The sequence below is a fragment of the Pristis pectinata genome, chromosome 7 (assembly GCF_009764475.1).
Source record: "Pristis pectinata isolate sPriPec2 chromosome 7, sPriPec2.1.pri, whole genome shotgun sequence".
NCBI classification, from domain to species: Eukaryota; Metazoa; Chordata; class Chondrichthyes; order Rhinopristiformes; family Pristidae; genus Pristis; species Pristis pectinata.
The window spans coordinates 103,894,382-103,906,941 of record NC_067411.1 but is presented as its reverse complement, the minus strand read 5'-3'; the positions used below and the strand labels follow the sequence as shown (position 1 = coordinate 103,906,941).

Here is a 12,560-nt window from a genome sequence, read left to right as displayed (position 1 = left end):
AGGCTTCTTTGAGGTGGTGACCAGACAGATTGATGAGACTAGCACAGTAGATATGGTCTACATGGATTTTAGTAAGGCATTTGACAAGGTTCCACATGGTAGGCTTCTTCAGAAGGTCAGAGGGCATGGGATCCAGGGACGCTTGGCCATATGGATTCAAAATTGGCTTGCCTGTAGAAAGCAGAAGGTTGTGGTAGAGGGAGTGCATTCAGATTGGAGGGCTGTGACTAGCAGTGTCCCACAAGGATTGGTTCTGGGACCTCCGCTTTGTGTTTTTATTAATGTCTTGGATGAGGGGGTAGAAGGGTGGGTTGGCAAGTTTGCAGATGGCACAAAAGTTGGTGGTGTAGTGGATAGTCTAGAGGATTGTCAAAGATTGTAGAGGGACATTGATAGGATGCAGAGCTGGGCTGCCAAGTGACAGATGGAGTTCAATCCAGAGAAGTCTGAGGTGGTACCCTTTGGAAGGATAAACTCCAAGGCAGAGTACAAAGTTAGTGGCAGGATTCTGGGTAGTGTGGAGGAGCAGAGGGATCAGGGGCTTCATATCCACTGAAAGTTGCCTCGCAGATGGATAGGGTAGTTAAGAAAGCTTATGGGATGTTAGCTTTCATAAGTCATGGGATGGAGTTTAAGAGCCCTGAGGTAATGATGCAGCTCTACAAAACTCTGGTTAGACCACACTTGGAGTACTGTGTCCAGTTCTGGTATTGGTTTATTATTGTCACGTGTACTGAGGTACAATGAAAAGCTTGTCTTACAAACTGATCGTACAGGTCAATTCATTACACAATGCAGTTACATTGAGTTAGTACAAAGTGCATTGATGTAGTACAGGTAACAATGGTAACAGTACAGAGTAAAGTGTCACAGCTACAGAGAAAGTGCAGTGCAATAAGGTGCAAGATCACAACAAGGTAGATCGTGAGGCCATAGTCCATCTCATTGTATAAGGGAACCATTCAATAGTCTTATCAGTGGGGTAGAAGCTGTCCTTAAGTCTGGTGGTACGTGTCCCCAGGCACCTGCATCTTCTACCTGATGGAAGAGGAGAGAAGAGAGGATGTCCCGGGTGGGTTGGGTCTTTGATTATGCTGGCTGCTACACTAAGACAATGAGAGGTAATGACAGAGTCCAAGGAGGGGAGGCTGGTGTCCATGATGCGCTGTGCTGTGTCCACAACTCTGCAGCTTCTTGCGGTCCTGGGCAGAGCAGTTGCCGTACCAAGCCATGATACATCCAGATAGGATGCTTTCTATGGTGCATCAGTAAAAGTTGGTGAGAGTCAAAGGGGACAAAACAAATTTCTCTAGCCTCCTGAGGAAGTAGAGGCTCTGGTGAGCTTTCTTGGCTGTGGCATCTACGTGATTTGACCAAGACAGGCTGTTGGTGATGTTCACACCCAGGAACTTGAAGCTCTCAACCCTCTTGACCTCAGCACCATCGATGTAGACAGGTGCATGTACACCACCCCCTTTCCTGAAGTCAATGACCAGCTCTTTTGTTTTGTTGACATTGAGGGCAAGGTTGTTGTCATGACACCATGGTCACCTCATTACAGGAAGGATGTGGCAGCATTGGAAAGGGTGCAGAGGAGATTTGCCAGGATGCTGCCTGGTTTCGAGTGTATGCATTATCAGGAGAGACTAAGGGAGCTAGGGCTTGACTCATTGGAGAGAAGGATGTGAGAGGAGACATGATAGAGGTGTACAAAATATTAAGAGGAATAGATAGAGTGAACAGCCAGCACCTCTTTCTCAGGGGACCAATGCTCAATACAAGAGGGCATGGTTTTAAAGTAATGGGTGGGAAGTTCAAGGGAGATATCAGAGGAAAGTTTTTTTTTACTCAGAGAGTGGTTGGGGCATGGAATGCACTGCCTGGGGTGGTGGAGGAGGCAGGTAAATTGGTCAAATTCAAGAGATTGCTGGATAAGCATATGGAGGAATTTAAAATAGGGGGATATGTGGGAGGAAGGAGTTATTGTCTTAGGTGGGGTTTAAAGGTCAGCACAACATTGAGCTGAAGGGCCTGTATTGTGCTGTACAGTCCTATGATTCTGAATGGCAGAACTCTTAGCAGTGTGCAGGAACAGAGGTATCTTGGGGTCTACGACCATAGATCCCTCAAGGTTGCCGCGCAGGTCGATAGGGTTGTTAAGGTGGCATATGGAGTGTTGGCCTTCATTAGTCAGGGTATTGAGTTCAAGAGCTGCAAGGTGATGTTGCAGCTCGATAGAACTCTGGTCAGACCACACTTGGAGTATTGTGTTCAGTTCTGGTCACCTCATTATCGGAAGGATGTGGAAGCTTTAGAGAGGGTGCAGAGGTGATTTACCAGGAAGCTGCCTGGATTGGAGAGCATGTCTTATGAGGATAGGTTGAGTGAGTTAGAGCTTTTCTCTTTGGAGAGGAGGATGAGAGGTGACTTGATGGAGGTGTACAAGATAATAAGAGACATAGATCGAGTGAACAGTCAGACTTTTTCCCCCCACTGCAACAATGGCTAACCTGAGGTGACATAATTTTAAGGTGGTTGGAGGAAGTTATAAGGGGGATGTCGGGGTAAGCTTTTTTGTATATACAGAGTGGTGGGTGCTTGGAACGCACTGTGTTTAGAGGCTGTGGTGGCAGATAGATTAGGGCCATTTAAGAGACTCTTAGATAAACACATGAATGATAGAGAAATGGAGGGCTATGTGGGAGGGAAGGGTTAGATAGATCTTAGAGCAGGATAAAATGTCAGTACAACATTGTGGGCTGAAGGGCCTGTACTGTGCTGTGACGTCTATGTTCTATGACTAATGTCAGGCTCACTGGCCTACAATTTCCAGACTTTTTTTTTTAAAAAGAGCATTTCTTGAACAACATTCGCTGTCCTCCAGTCCTCTGGCACCTCACCCGTGGCTAGGGATGTTGTAAATATCTCTGCCAGGGCCCCTGTAATTTCTGCACTAGCCTCCCACAAGGTCCGAGGGGACACCTTGTCAGGACCTGTGGATTTATCCACCTTAATTCACCTCAAGACAGCCAGCACCTCCTCTTCTGTAATCTGGATACAGTTCATGACCTCACTACTCTTTTGCTCAGTTCCATAGTCTGTGTCTGTCTCCAGAGTAAATAGGATGCAAAGAAATTCATTTAAGATCTCTCCCATCTCTTTGGCTCCACACAGATGACCACGCTGATCTTGAAGAGGATGAATTTTGTCCCTTGCTACCCTTTTGCTCTTAATATAGCTATAGAAACCCTAAGGATTCTCTTTCCTCCTGTCTGCCAGGGCAACCTTATGTCCTCTTTTTGCCCTCCTGATTTTTCTCTTAAGTGTTCTCTTGCATCTCTTATACTCCTCAAGCACCTCATTTGATCCTAACTGCCTATACCAGATATGTGTCACCTTTTTCTTTACTAGATAACCAAGGTTCCCTAAACCTGTTAGCCTCACCTTTTATTCTGATAGAAACATACAGAATCTGTTCTATCAGTATTCTGAAATACTGAAAGCATCCCACTAACCAAGCAGCTCTATGCCAGAAAGCAGCCTATCCCAATCCATACCTGCCAAATCCCTTCTGAAACCCTCAAAATTAGCCTTACTCCAATTTAAAATCTTAACCCAAGGACCAGTCCTATCCTTCTCCATAATTATCTTGAAATTAGTGGAATTGTGATCACTAGATCCAAAGGGTTCTTCTTCTGTCACCTGCCCTGTCTCATTCCCCAAGAGGAAATCCAGTATCACATTCTCTCTAGTTGGAACCTCTACATATTGAGGAAACATTCCTGAACACATTTGATAAAATCTATCCCATCCAATCCCTTTACAGAATTTTTAAAAAATCACAGACTATCACAACCTTATTTTTCTTGCAACCGTTTGCAATCTCCCTGCAAATTTGTTCCTCTAAATCCCGCTGACTATTGGGAGGTCTATAATATGGTCCCATTAACGTGGCCATCCTTTTCTTATTCCTCAGTTCCACCCACATTGCCTCAGTAGACAAGCCCTCCAGTATGAGCACTGCCGGGACATTTTCCCCAATGATTAATGCCATCCCTTCCCCTTTAATGCCTCCCTGTCTTCTACTAGCAAGCCAATTCTGAATCCACACAGCAGGTTGCCCTGGATCCCATATCTCCTGACTTTCTGATTGAGCCTTCCACGAGAAACCTTATCAAATGCCTTAGTAAAATCCATGTACACCACATCCGCTGTTCTGCCTTCATTAATGTGCTTTGTCACATCCTCAAATTCAATCAGGCTCATGAGGCACGACCTGTCCCTCACAAAGCTATGCTGACTGTCCCTAATCAGCCTGTAAATTCTGCCTCGAAGAACCTTCTCCAGCAATTGGCCCACCACTGAAGTAAGAATCACTGGTCTGTAATTCCCAGGGTTATCCCTACTCCCCTTCTTGAACAAAGGAAGAACATTTGCCACCCTCCAATCATGTCACTACTCCTGTGGCCAGTGAGGATGCAAAGATCATCACCAAAGGTGCAGCAATCTCTTCCCTCGCTTCCTGTAATAACCTTGGATATATCCCGTCCAGCCCCAGTGACTTATCTATCCTAATGTCTTTCAATAGTTCCAGCACATCCTCTTTCCTCACATTGACATGCCCTCACGTATCAGCCTGTCATACACCATCCTCACACAGTCTTCAAGGTCTCTCTCTTTGGTGAATACTGAAGTATTCATTAAGGACCTCCCCTACCTCTGACTCCAGCCACATGCTTCCTCTTATCCCTGATCAGTCCTACCCTCACTCTAGTCATCCTCCTATTCTTCACGTGTACAACGCCTTGGGGTTTTCCTTGATCGTACTTGCCAAGGACTTCTCATGCTCCCTTCTAGCTCTCCTAAGTCCATTCTTAAGCGCCCTCCTGTCAGTTGTGGGTAAATTATTGGAAGGTATTTGAATATAAGTATTTGGATAGACAGGGCCTGATTAGGGATAGTCAATATGACTTTGTGCATGGCAGGTCATGTCTAACCAATCTCATAAAATTTTTCTGAGGAGTTTACCAGAAAGTTTGATCATGGAGAGGCAGCGGACAGTGTCTACATGGACTTTAGCAAGGCCTTTGACAAAGTCCCACATGGGAGGCTGCTGAATGTTAAGTTGCTTGGCATTCAGAATGAAATTTTCAATTGGATACAACATCGGCTTAGTAGGAGAAGCCAGAGAGTGGTAGCAGATGGTTGTCTCTCTAATTGGAGACCTGTGACTTGTGGTGTGCTGAAGGGATCAGTGCTAGGTCTGTTTTTTTTTAAATCATCTATATTAATGATTTAGATGATAATGTGGTAAACTGGATCAGCAAATTTGTAGACGACACAAAGATTGGGGGCATAGTGGACAGCGAAGAAGGTTACCAAAGCTTGCAGCATGATCTGGACCAGCTTGGAAAATAGGCTAAAAATGGCAAATGGAATTTATTGCAGGCAAGTGTGAGGTGATGCATTTTGGGAGGACAAACCAGGGTAAGACTTACACGGCAATAGTAGGGCTCTGAGGTGTGCAGTAGAACAAAGGGACCTGGGAATACAGATCCATAGTTCCTTGAAAGTGGTGTCACAGGTAGATAGGGTTGTAAAGAGAGCTTTTGGCACTTTGACCTTCATAAATCTGGGCATTGAGTACAGGAGTTGGGATGTTATGTTGAAGGTGTACAAGACATTGGTGAAACCAGATTTAGAGTATTGTGTGCAGTTCTGGTCACCTATCTACAGGAAAGATATCAGTAAGCTTGAAAGAGTGCAGAGAAAATTTACAAGGACGTTGCCGGGACTCGAGGACCTGAGTTATAAGGAAAGTTTGAACAGGTTCAGACTTCATTCCCTAGAGTGCAGGAGAATGAGGGGAGATGTTTTAGAGGTATACAAAATTATGAGGGGTCTAGATAGGGTGAATGCATGCAGGCATTCTCCCCCCCCCCACATTCCCAAAAAGGTTGGGTGAGACTAGAACTAGAGGTTATAGGTTTAGGGAGAAAGGTGAAATATTTAAGGGGAATCTGAGGGGAAACTTCACTCAGAGGGTAGTGCGAGTCTGGAACAAGCTGCCTGTGGAAGTGGTGGATGCAAGTTCAATTGTAACATTAAGAGAGGTTTGGATAGGTACAGGGATGGGAGGGGTTTGGAGGGATATGGTCTGGGTGCAGGTAGATGGGACTAGGTAGAAGATCAGGTCGGCATGGACTAGATGGGCTGAAGGGCCCGTTTCTTTGCTGTAGTGCTCTGACTCTGAATGCCATCTCAGTCTACAAAGCCCAGATCCCTTGACTGAATAAAATAATGTCAAAACAGGCTCAAAGAACCAATTAGCCTATTCCTACTTTCTTTTTACCTTGACCATTGTCCAGTGATCTTATCTTGCAAATATGACCCTGTATAATTTGGATGGAAAATAATTAGTGTCAGCTGTAATCCAGCCAACAATTGAGGAGCTCTCCAATATTCAGTATCTCTGCTCATACTGTAGAGCAACCAGAGTACAAGCAGCTTCATGAAACCCCAGACTAGCAAGAAATCAAAACCTTCCTTTCAAATTAAGTAAAAGGAGGAAAGAATATTGGTTAGCAAATAAAATACTTTGGCTCTTACCAAGTAAGTCATTTTGAGGAAGCCAATCATACAGCTTTGTGTTAGATGCCAGCGTTTTTGGTTTTTCACCAGCGTATCTCCAAAGAACCTAAAAGATAGCAGTCACGACAATGAATAAAAACCTGAATACAATGTGGTGCATTCCTCTTAGGGAACTGGGAATGTCTTCAGAAATTGGCTGCTGAAAATGTACACGTATTCTTGTAGATGTATACAGTATCTGTGACAGAGGACTGTCAATAAGAGCACAAGTGCACCAGCTCCCAGACTTTACTGATGCAGGACCCAGTGGGAGTGGGGGAGGAAGAGGTCAGAATTGTAGATTACTCCAAGTATGCAAGTGCTAGAAGATACAGGCCAAGAACTAATCAGGTCCCAAGTAATAAAGAAAATAATGCAGATGGAGATCTGAAATTAAAGGCTGAAAGTTCTGACAATACTCAGCAACATTTAAACAGAGGAATGCAGGGTTAAAGTTTCAACCCAAACCTTAAATTTCATGGTTAAATTATAAATATCACATTTAAATGCGATTTGAGCATGCTTTCTTGGTATACCAAGATACATTCCACAACTAATGTGAAGGATCAGGGTACATTCACTATTAGAATGTTATATTGAAGTTGCTGAGGCCTGAAGAATAGAATTTTGGAAAAGTGTACAGAAATGATGATTACTTCATAATATTCATTGTTTAACATTGTGCTAAGGTTCTTCAAGGAACAGACATCAGAAAACCTTGTCATCTTCTCTTTCCCAGACACTGCTTCACTTTGCTGCCACAGATAATTGAACAGTGACAACTGTTTTCTCATTCTCCACAGTCATCTTGTTAAACATTAGTTCAGCTGCAGCCACATCTGAGTTCTGGACTTAGTCTCTGCAGCTCACCCAATTTGTGGGCAGAGTGTGATCCCAGAGCCACCCAAGATGTGGGCCAGTCCCCGCAGTAGGAGCAGTTCCAGGATCTCACTCTGCCCAAAAATCAATTCTTTGCAATGCATAGTCCATCGGCTCAAGTGACCCCATCCAATCAAAGCCCACGATTAGAGGTACATGGCTCTGTCCTATAATCACAGTTGGTAATTGGACCCTGTTGTCTCCAGTGGACACTCCATCTCCCCATAACACCAGCTTACCTTCCCTCAACAAAAGTGTTTGAGATATTTCCAGTTCACATCCTGTGTCGATGTGCATGGTAGTCATGATGTCTTCAATAAACTGCATTAACGTACCCAGCTCTAGCTCTGTGCTCTTCATTTCCCATTAGGTTGTTTTTTTTTTAAAAACCTTTTCCTCCTTGCAAGCCAGGTAAATAAGGAGCAACCAGCACACCAGTGTAATATGTTCCTCTGGGGTGTTAGTTAAAACATCAGGCTATCCTGAGTGGGCATCCTGGTTTCACTGGTATTGGTTTATTATTGTCATTTGTACCGGGGTACAGTGAAAAACTTGTCTTGCATACTGTTCATACAGATCATTTCATTACACAGTCCACTGAGGTAGTACAGGGTAATAACAAAGACAGAATACAGAGTAAAGTGTCAAGTGTCACAGTGACAGGGAAGTACATTGCGGCGGACAATTAGGTGCAAGGTCATAACAAGGTAGATTTTAAGGTTAAGAGTCCATCTCTTAGGAAGGATTCTTGACACAATATGTAGATAGGCCTACAAGAGGAGAGGCTGTGCTTGATTTGGTATTGGGAAATGAACCTCGTCAGGTGTCAGACCTCTCAGTGGGTGAGCATTTTGGAGATAGTGATCATAATTCTATCTCCTTTACAATAGCACTGGAGAGAGATAGGAACAGACAGACTAGAAAGGCGTTTACTTTGAGTAAAGGGAATTATGAGGCTCTCAGGCAGGAAATTGGAAGATTAAATTGGGAACAGATGTTCTCTGGGAAAAGTACGGAAGATATGCGGCAAATATTCAGGGCATATTTAGAACTTAGAAGAACTACAACACAATTCAGGCCCTTCGGCCCACAAAGCTGTGCAGAACATGTCCCTACCCTAGAAATTACTAGGCTTACCCATAGCCCTCTATTTTTCTCAGCTCCATGTACCTATCCAACAGTCTCTTAAAAGACCCTATTGTATCAGCCTCCACCACCATTGCCGGCAGCCCATTCCATGCACTCACTGCTCTCTGAGTAAAAAAAAAACTTACCCCTGACATCTCCTCTATACCTACTCCCCAGTACCTTAAACCTATGTCCTCTTGTGGCCACCATTTCAGCCCTGGGGAAAAGCCACTGACTATCTACCCTATCAATACCTTTCATCATCTTATACACCTCAATCAGGTCCCCCCCCCCTCATCCTCTGTTGCTCCAAGGAGAAAAGGCCACGTTCCCTCAGCCTGCTTTCATAAGGCATGCTCCACATTCCAGGCAGCATCCTTGTAAATCTCCTCTGCACCCTTTCTATGGCTTCCACATCCTTCCTGTAGTGAGGTGACTAGAACTGAGCACAGTACTCCAAGTGGGTTCTGACCAGGGACCTATATAGCTGCAACAATACCTCTCGGCTCCTAAATTCAATTCCCCGATTGATGAAGGACAATACACCATATGCCTTCTTAACCAGAGTCAACCTGCGCAGACATTTTGAGTGCCCTATGGACTCTGACCCCAAGATCCCTGTGATCCTCCACACTGCCAAGAGTCCTACCATTAATACTATATTCCGCCAACATATTTAACCTACCAAAATGAACCACTTCACACTTATCTGGGTTGAACTGCATCTGCCACTTCTCAGCCCAACTTTGCATCCTATCTATGTCCCTCTGTAACCTCTGACAGCCCTCCAAACTATCCACAACACCCTCAATCTTTGTCATCTGCAAACTTACTAACCCACCCCTCCACTTCCTCATCCAGGTCGTTTATAAAAATCAAAGAGCAAGGGTCCCAGTACAGATCCCTGAGGTACACCACTGGTCACCGACCTCCAAGCAGAATACAACCCTTCAACAACCACTCTTTGCCTTCTGTGGGTCAGCCAGTTCTGAATCCACATTGCAATGTCCCCTTGGATTCCATGTCTCCTCACCTTCTCCATAAGCCTTGCATGGGGTACCCTATCAAACACTTTGCTGAAATCCATACACACTACATCTACTGCTCTCCCTTCATCAATGTGTTTAGTCACATCCTCAAAAAATTCAATCAGGCTCGTAAGGCAGGACCTGCCCTTGACAAAGTCATGCTGACTATTCCTAATCATATTATATCTCTCCAAATGTTCATAAATCCTGCCTCTCAGGATCTTCTCCATTAGCTTACCAACCACTGAAGTAAGGCTCACCGGTCTATAATTCCCAGGGCTATCCCTACTCCCTTCCTTGAATAAGGGAACAACATCCGCAACCCTCCAATCTTCCTGAACCTCTCCCGTCTCCATCGACAATGCAAAGATCATCGTCAGAGGCTCTGCAATCTCTTCCCTCGCCTCCCAGAGCAGCCTGGGGTACATCTCATCCAGCCCGGCAACTTATCCAACTTGACGCTTTCCAAAATTTCAGCACCTCCTCTTTCCTCATATCTACATGTTCAAGCTTTTCAGCCCGCTGCAAGTCCCCACTACAATCCCCCGGATCTTTTTCCATAATGAATACTTTACGTCAGTATTCACTAAGTACCTCCACCATTTCTTCCAGATCCATACACACTTTCCCACTGCTGCACTTGATAGGCCCTATCCTTTCGCACTTATCCTCTTGCTCTTCACATACCTGTAGAATGCCTTGGACCCTTCTGGCTCTCCTAATCTCCTTCTTATGCTCCTTCCTTTTCACTTTGTACTCTTCCAGATTTCTAACATTACTTTAGCTCTCTGTACATTTTGTAAGCTTTTCTTTTCCTTTTGACTAGATTTATTATAGCCTTTGTACACCACAGCTCCTGTATCCTCTCGTGACTCCCTTGTCTCATTGGAACATGCCTATGCAAAACTCCACACAAATATCCCTGAATATTTGCCACTTTCTTCCGTACTTTTCCCCGAGAACATCTGTTCCTAATTTAATCTTCCAATATCCTGTCTGAGAGCCTCATAATTCCCTTTACTCCAAATAAACACCTTTCTAGTCTGTCTGTTCCTATCTCTCTCCAGTGCCAACGTAAAGGAGATAGAATTATGATCACTATCACCAAAATGTTCACCACTGAGAGATCTGACACCTGACCAGGATCATTTCCCAATACCAAATTAACCACAGCCTCTCCTCTTGTTGGCCTATCTACATATTGTGTCAAAAATCCTTCCTGAACACACCTAACAAACTCCACTCCATCTAAACCCCTCACTGTCTAGAGATGCCAATCGATGTTTAGGAAATTAAAATCCCCCATCACAACAACTCTGTTATTCTCACACCTTTCTAGGATCTGCTTCCCTATCTGCTCCTCAATATCCGTTACTATTGGGCAGCCTATAAAAAAAACACCCAGTAAAGTTATTGACCCCTTCCTGTTCCTAACCTCCACACAGAGACTCCATAGACAGTCCCTCCACGACGTCCACCTTTTCTGCAGCCGTGACACTCTCTCTGATCAACAGTGCCACTCCCCCAACTCTTACCTCCCTCCGTCCTTTCTGAAACATCTAAAACCTGGCACTTGAAGCAACCATTCCAGTCCGAGCCATCCAAGTCTCTGTAATGGCCACCACATCATAACTTCAAGTATTGATCCAAGCTCTAAGCTCATCTGCCTTGTTCACAATACTCCTTGCGTTAAAATAGACACATCTCAAACCTGTCTGAGCACGTCCCTTCTCTATCACCTACCTATCATACCTACTACTAGCTTTCTCTATTTGAGAGCCAAACACCTCTTCCCCAGTCTCTCCAGTTCAGATCCCACCCCCCAACAATTCTAGTTTAAACCCTCCTCAGTAGCCTTAGCAAACCTCCCCACCAGGATATTGGTCCCCCGGGGGTCAAGTGCAACCCGTCCTCTTTGAACAGGTCATACCTGCCCCAAAAGAGGCCCCACTGATCCAGAAATCTGAATCCCTGCTCCTTACTCCAATCCCACAGCCACGCATTTAACCTCCTCCTCATTTGTTCCTATACCCACTGTCACTTAGCACAGGCAGTAACCTGGAAATTACTACCTTTTGAGGTCCTGCTTCTCAACTTCCTTCCTAATTCTCTATAGTCTTTTCGCAGGACTTCATTCCTTTCTTTAACTATGTGGTAAGTACTGTGCTCAGTTCTGGTCACCTCACTACAGGAAAGATGTGGAAGCCATAGAGAGGGTGCAGAGGAGATTTACAAGGATGCTGCCTGGAATGCAGAGCATGCCTTATGAAAGCAGATTAAGGGAACTTGGCCTTTTCTCCTTGGAGCAGAGGAGGATTTGGGGTTGGGGGGCGGAACCTGATAGAGGTGTACAAGATGAGAGGCATTGATCGGGTGGATAGTCAGAGGCTTTTCCCCAGTGCTGAAATGGTGGCCACAAGAGGACATAGGTTTAAGGTGCTGGGGAGTAGGTATAGAGGAGATGTCAGGGGTAAGTTTTTTTTGCTCAGAGTGGTGAGTGCGTGGAATGGGCTGCCGGCAATGGTGGTGGAGGCCGATACGATGGGGTCTTTCAAGAGACTGTTGGATAGGTACCTGGAGATTAGAAAAATAGAGGGCTATGGGTAAGCCTAGTAATTTCTAGGGCAGGGACATGTTCAGCGCAGCTTTGTGGGCTGAAGGGCCTGAATTGTGCTGTAAGTTTTTCTATGTTTCAATGTATAAGGGAACCATTCAATTGTCCTATCACAATGGGATAGAAGTTGTCTTTGAGCCTGGTGGTAGGTGCCCTCAGGCTCCCGTATCTTCTGCCTGATGAAAAAGGGGAGAAGAGAGAATGACCTGGGTGGGTGGGGTCTTTGATTATGTTGGCTGCTTCAACAAGGCAGTGAGAGGTATAGACAGAGTCCATGGAGG

General features: G+C 44.9%; 1 protein-coding gene across 4 annotated transcripts in view; it reads right to left on the bottom strand.

The window, feature by feature from the left end:
* LOC127572597 (UDP-glucuronosyltransferase 2A1-like) overlaps positions 1–12,560 on the bottom strand; it is a 117,994-nt gene that overhangs the window by 24,773 nt on the left and 80,661 nt on the right. For all 4 annotated transcript variants that reach the window (XM_052020030.1, XM_052020033.1, XM_052020031.1 and 1 more), the window contains one exon: positions 6,610–6,697. In XM_052020030.1, coding sequence (XP_051875990.1) covers positions 6,610–6,697 — 88 coding nt within the window. The remainder of the gene's footprint in view (positions 1–6,609; positions 6,698–12,560) is intronic.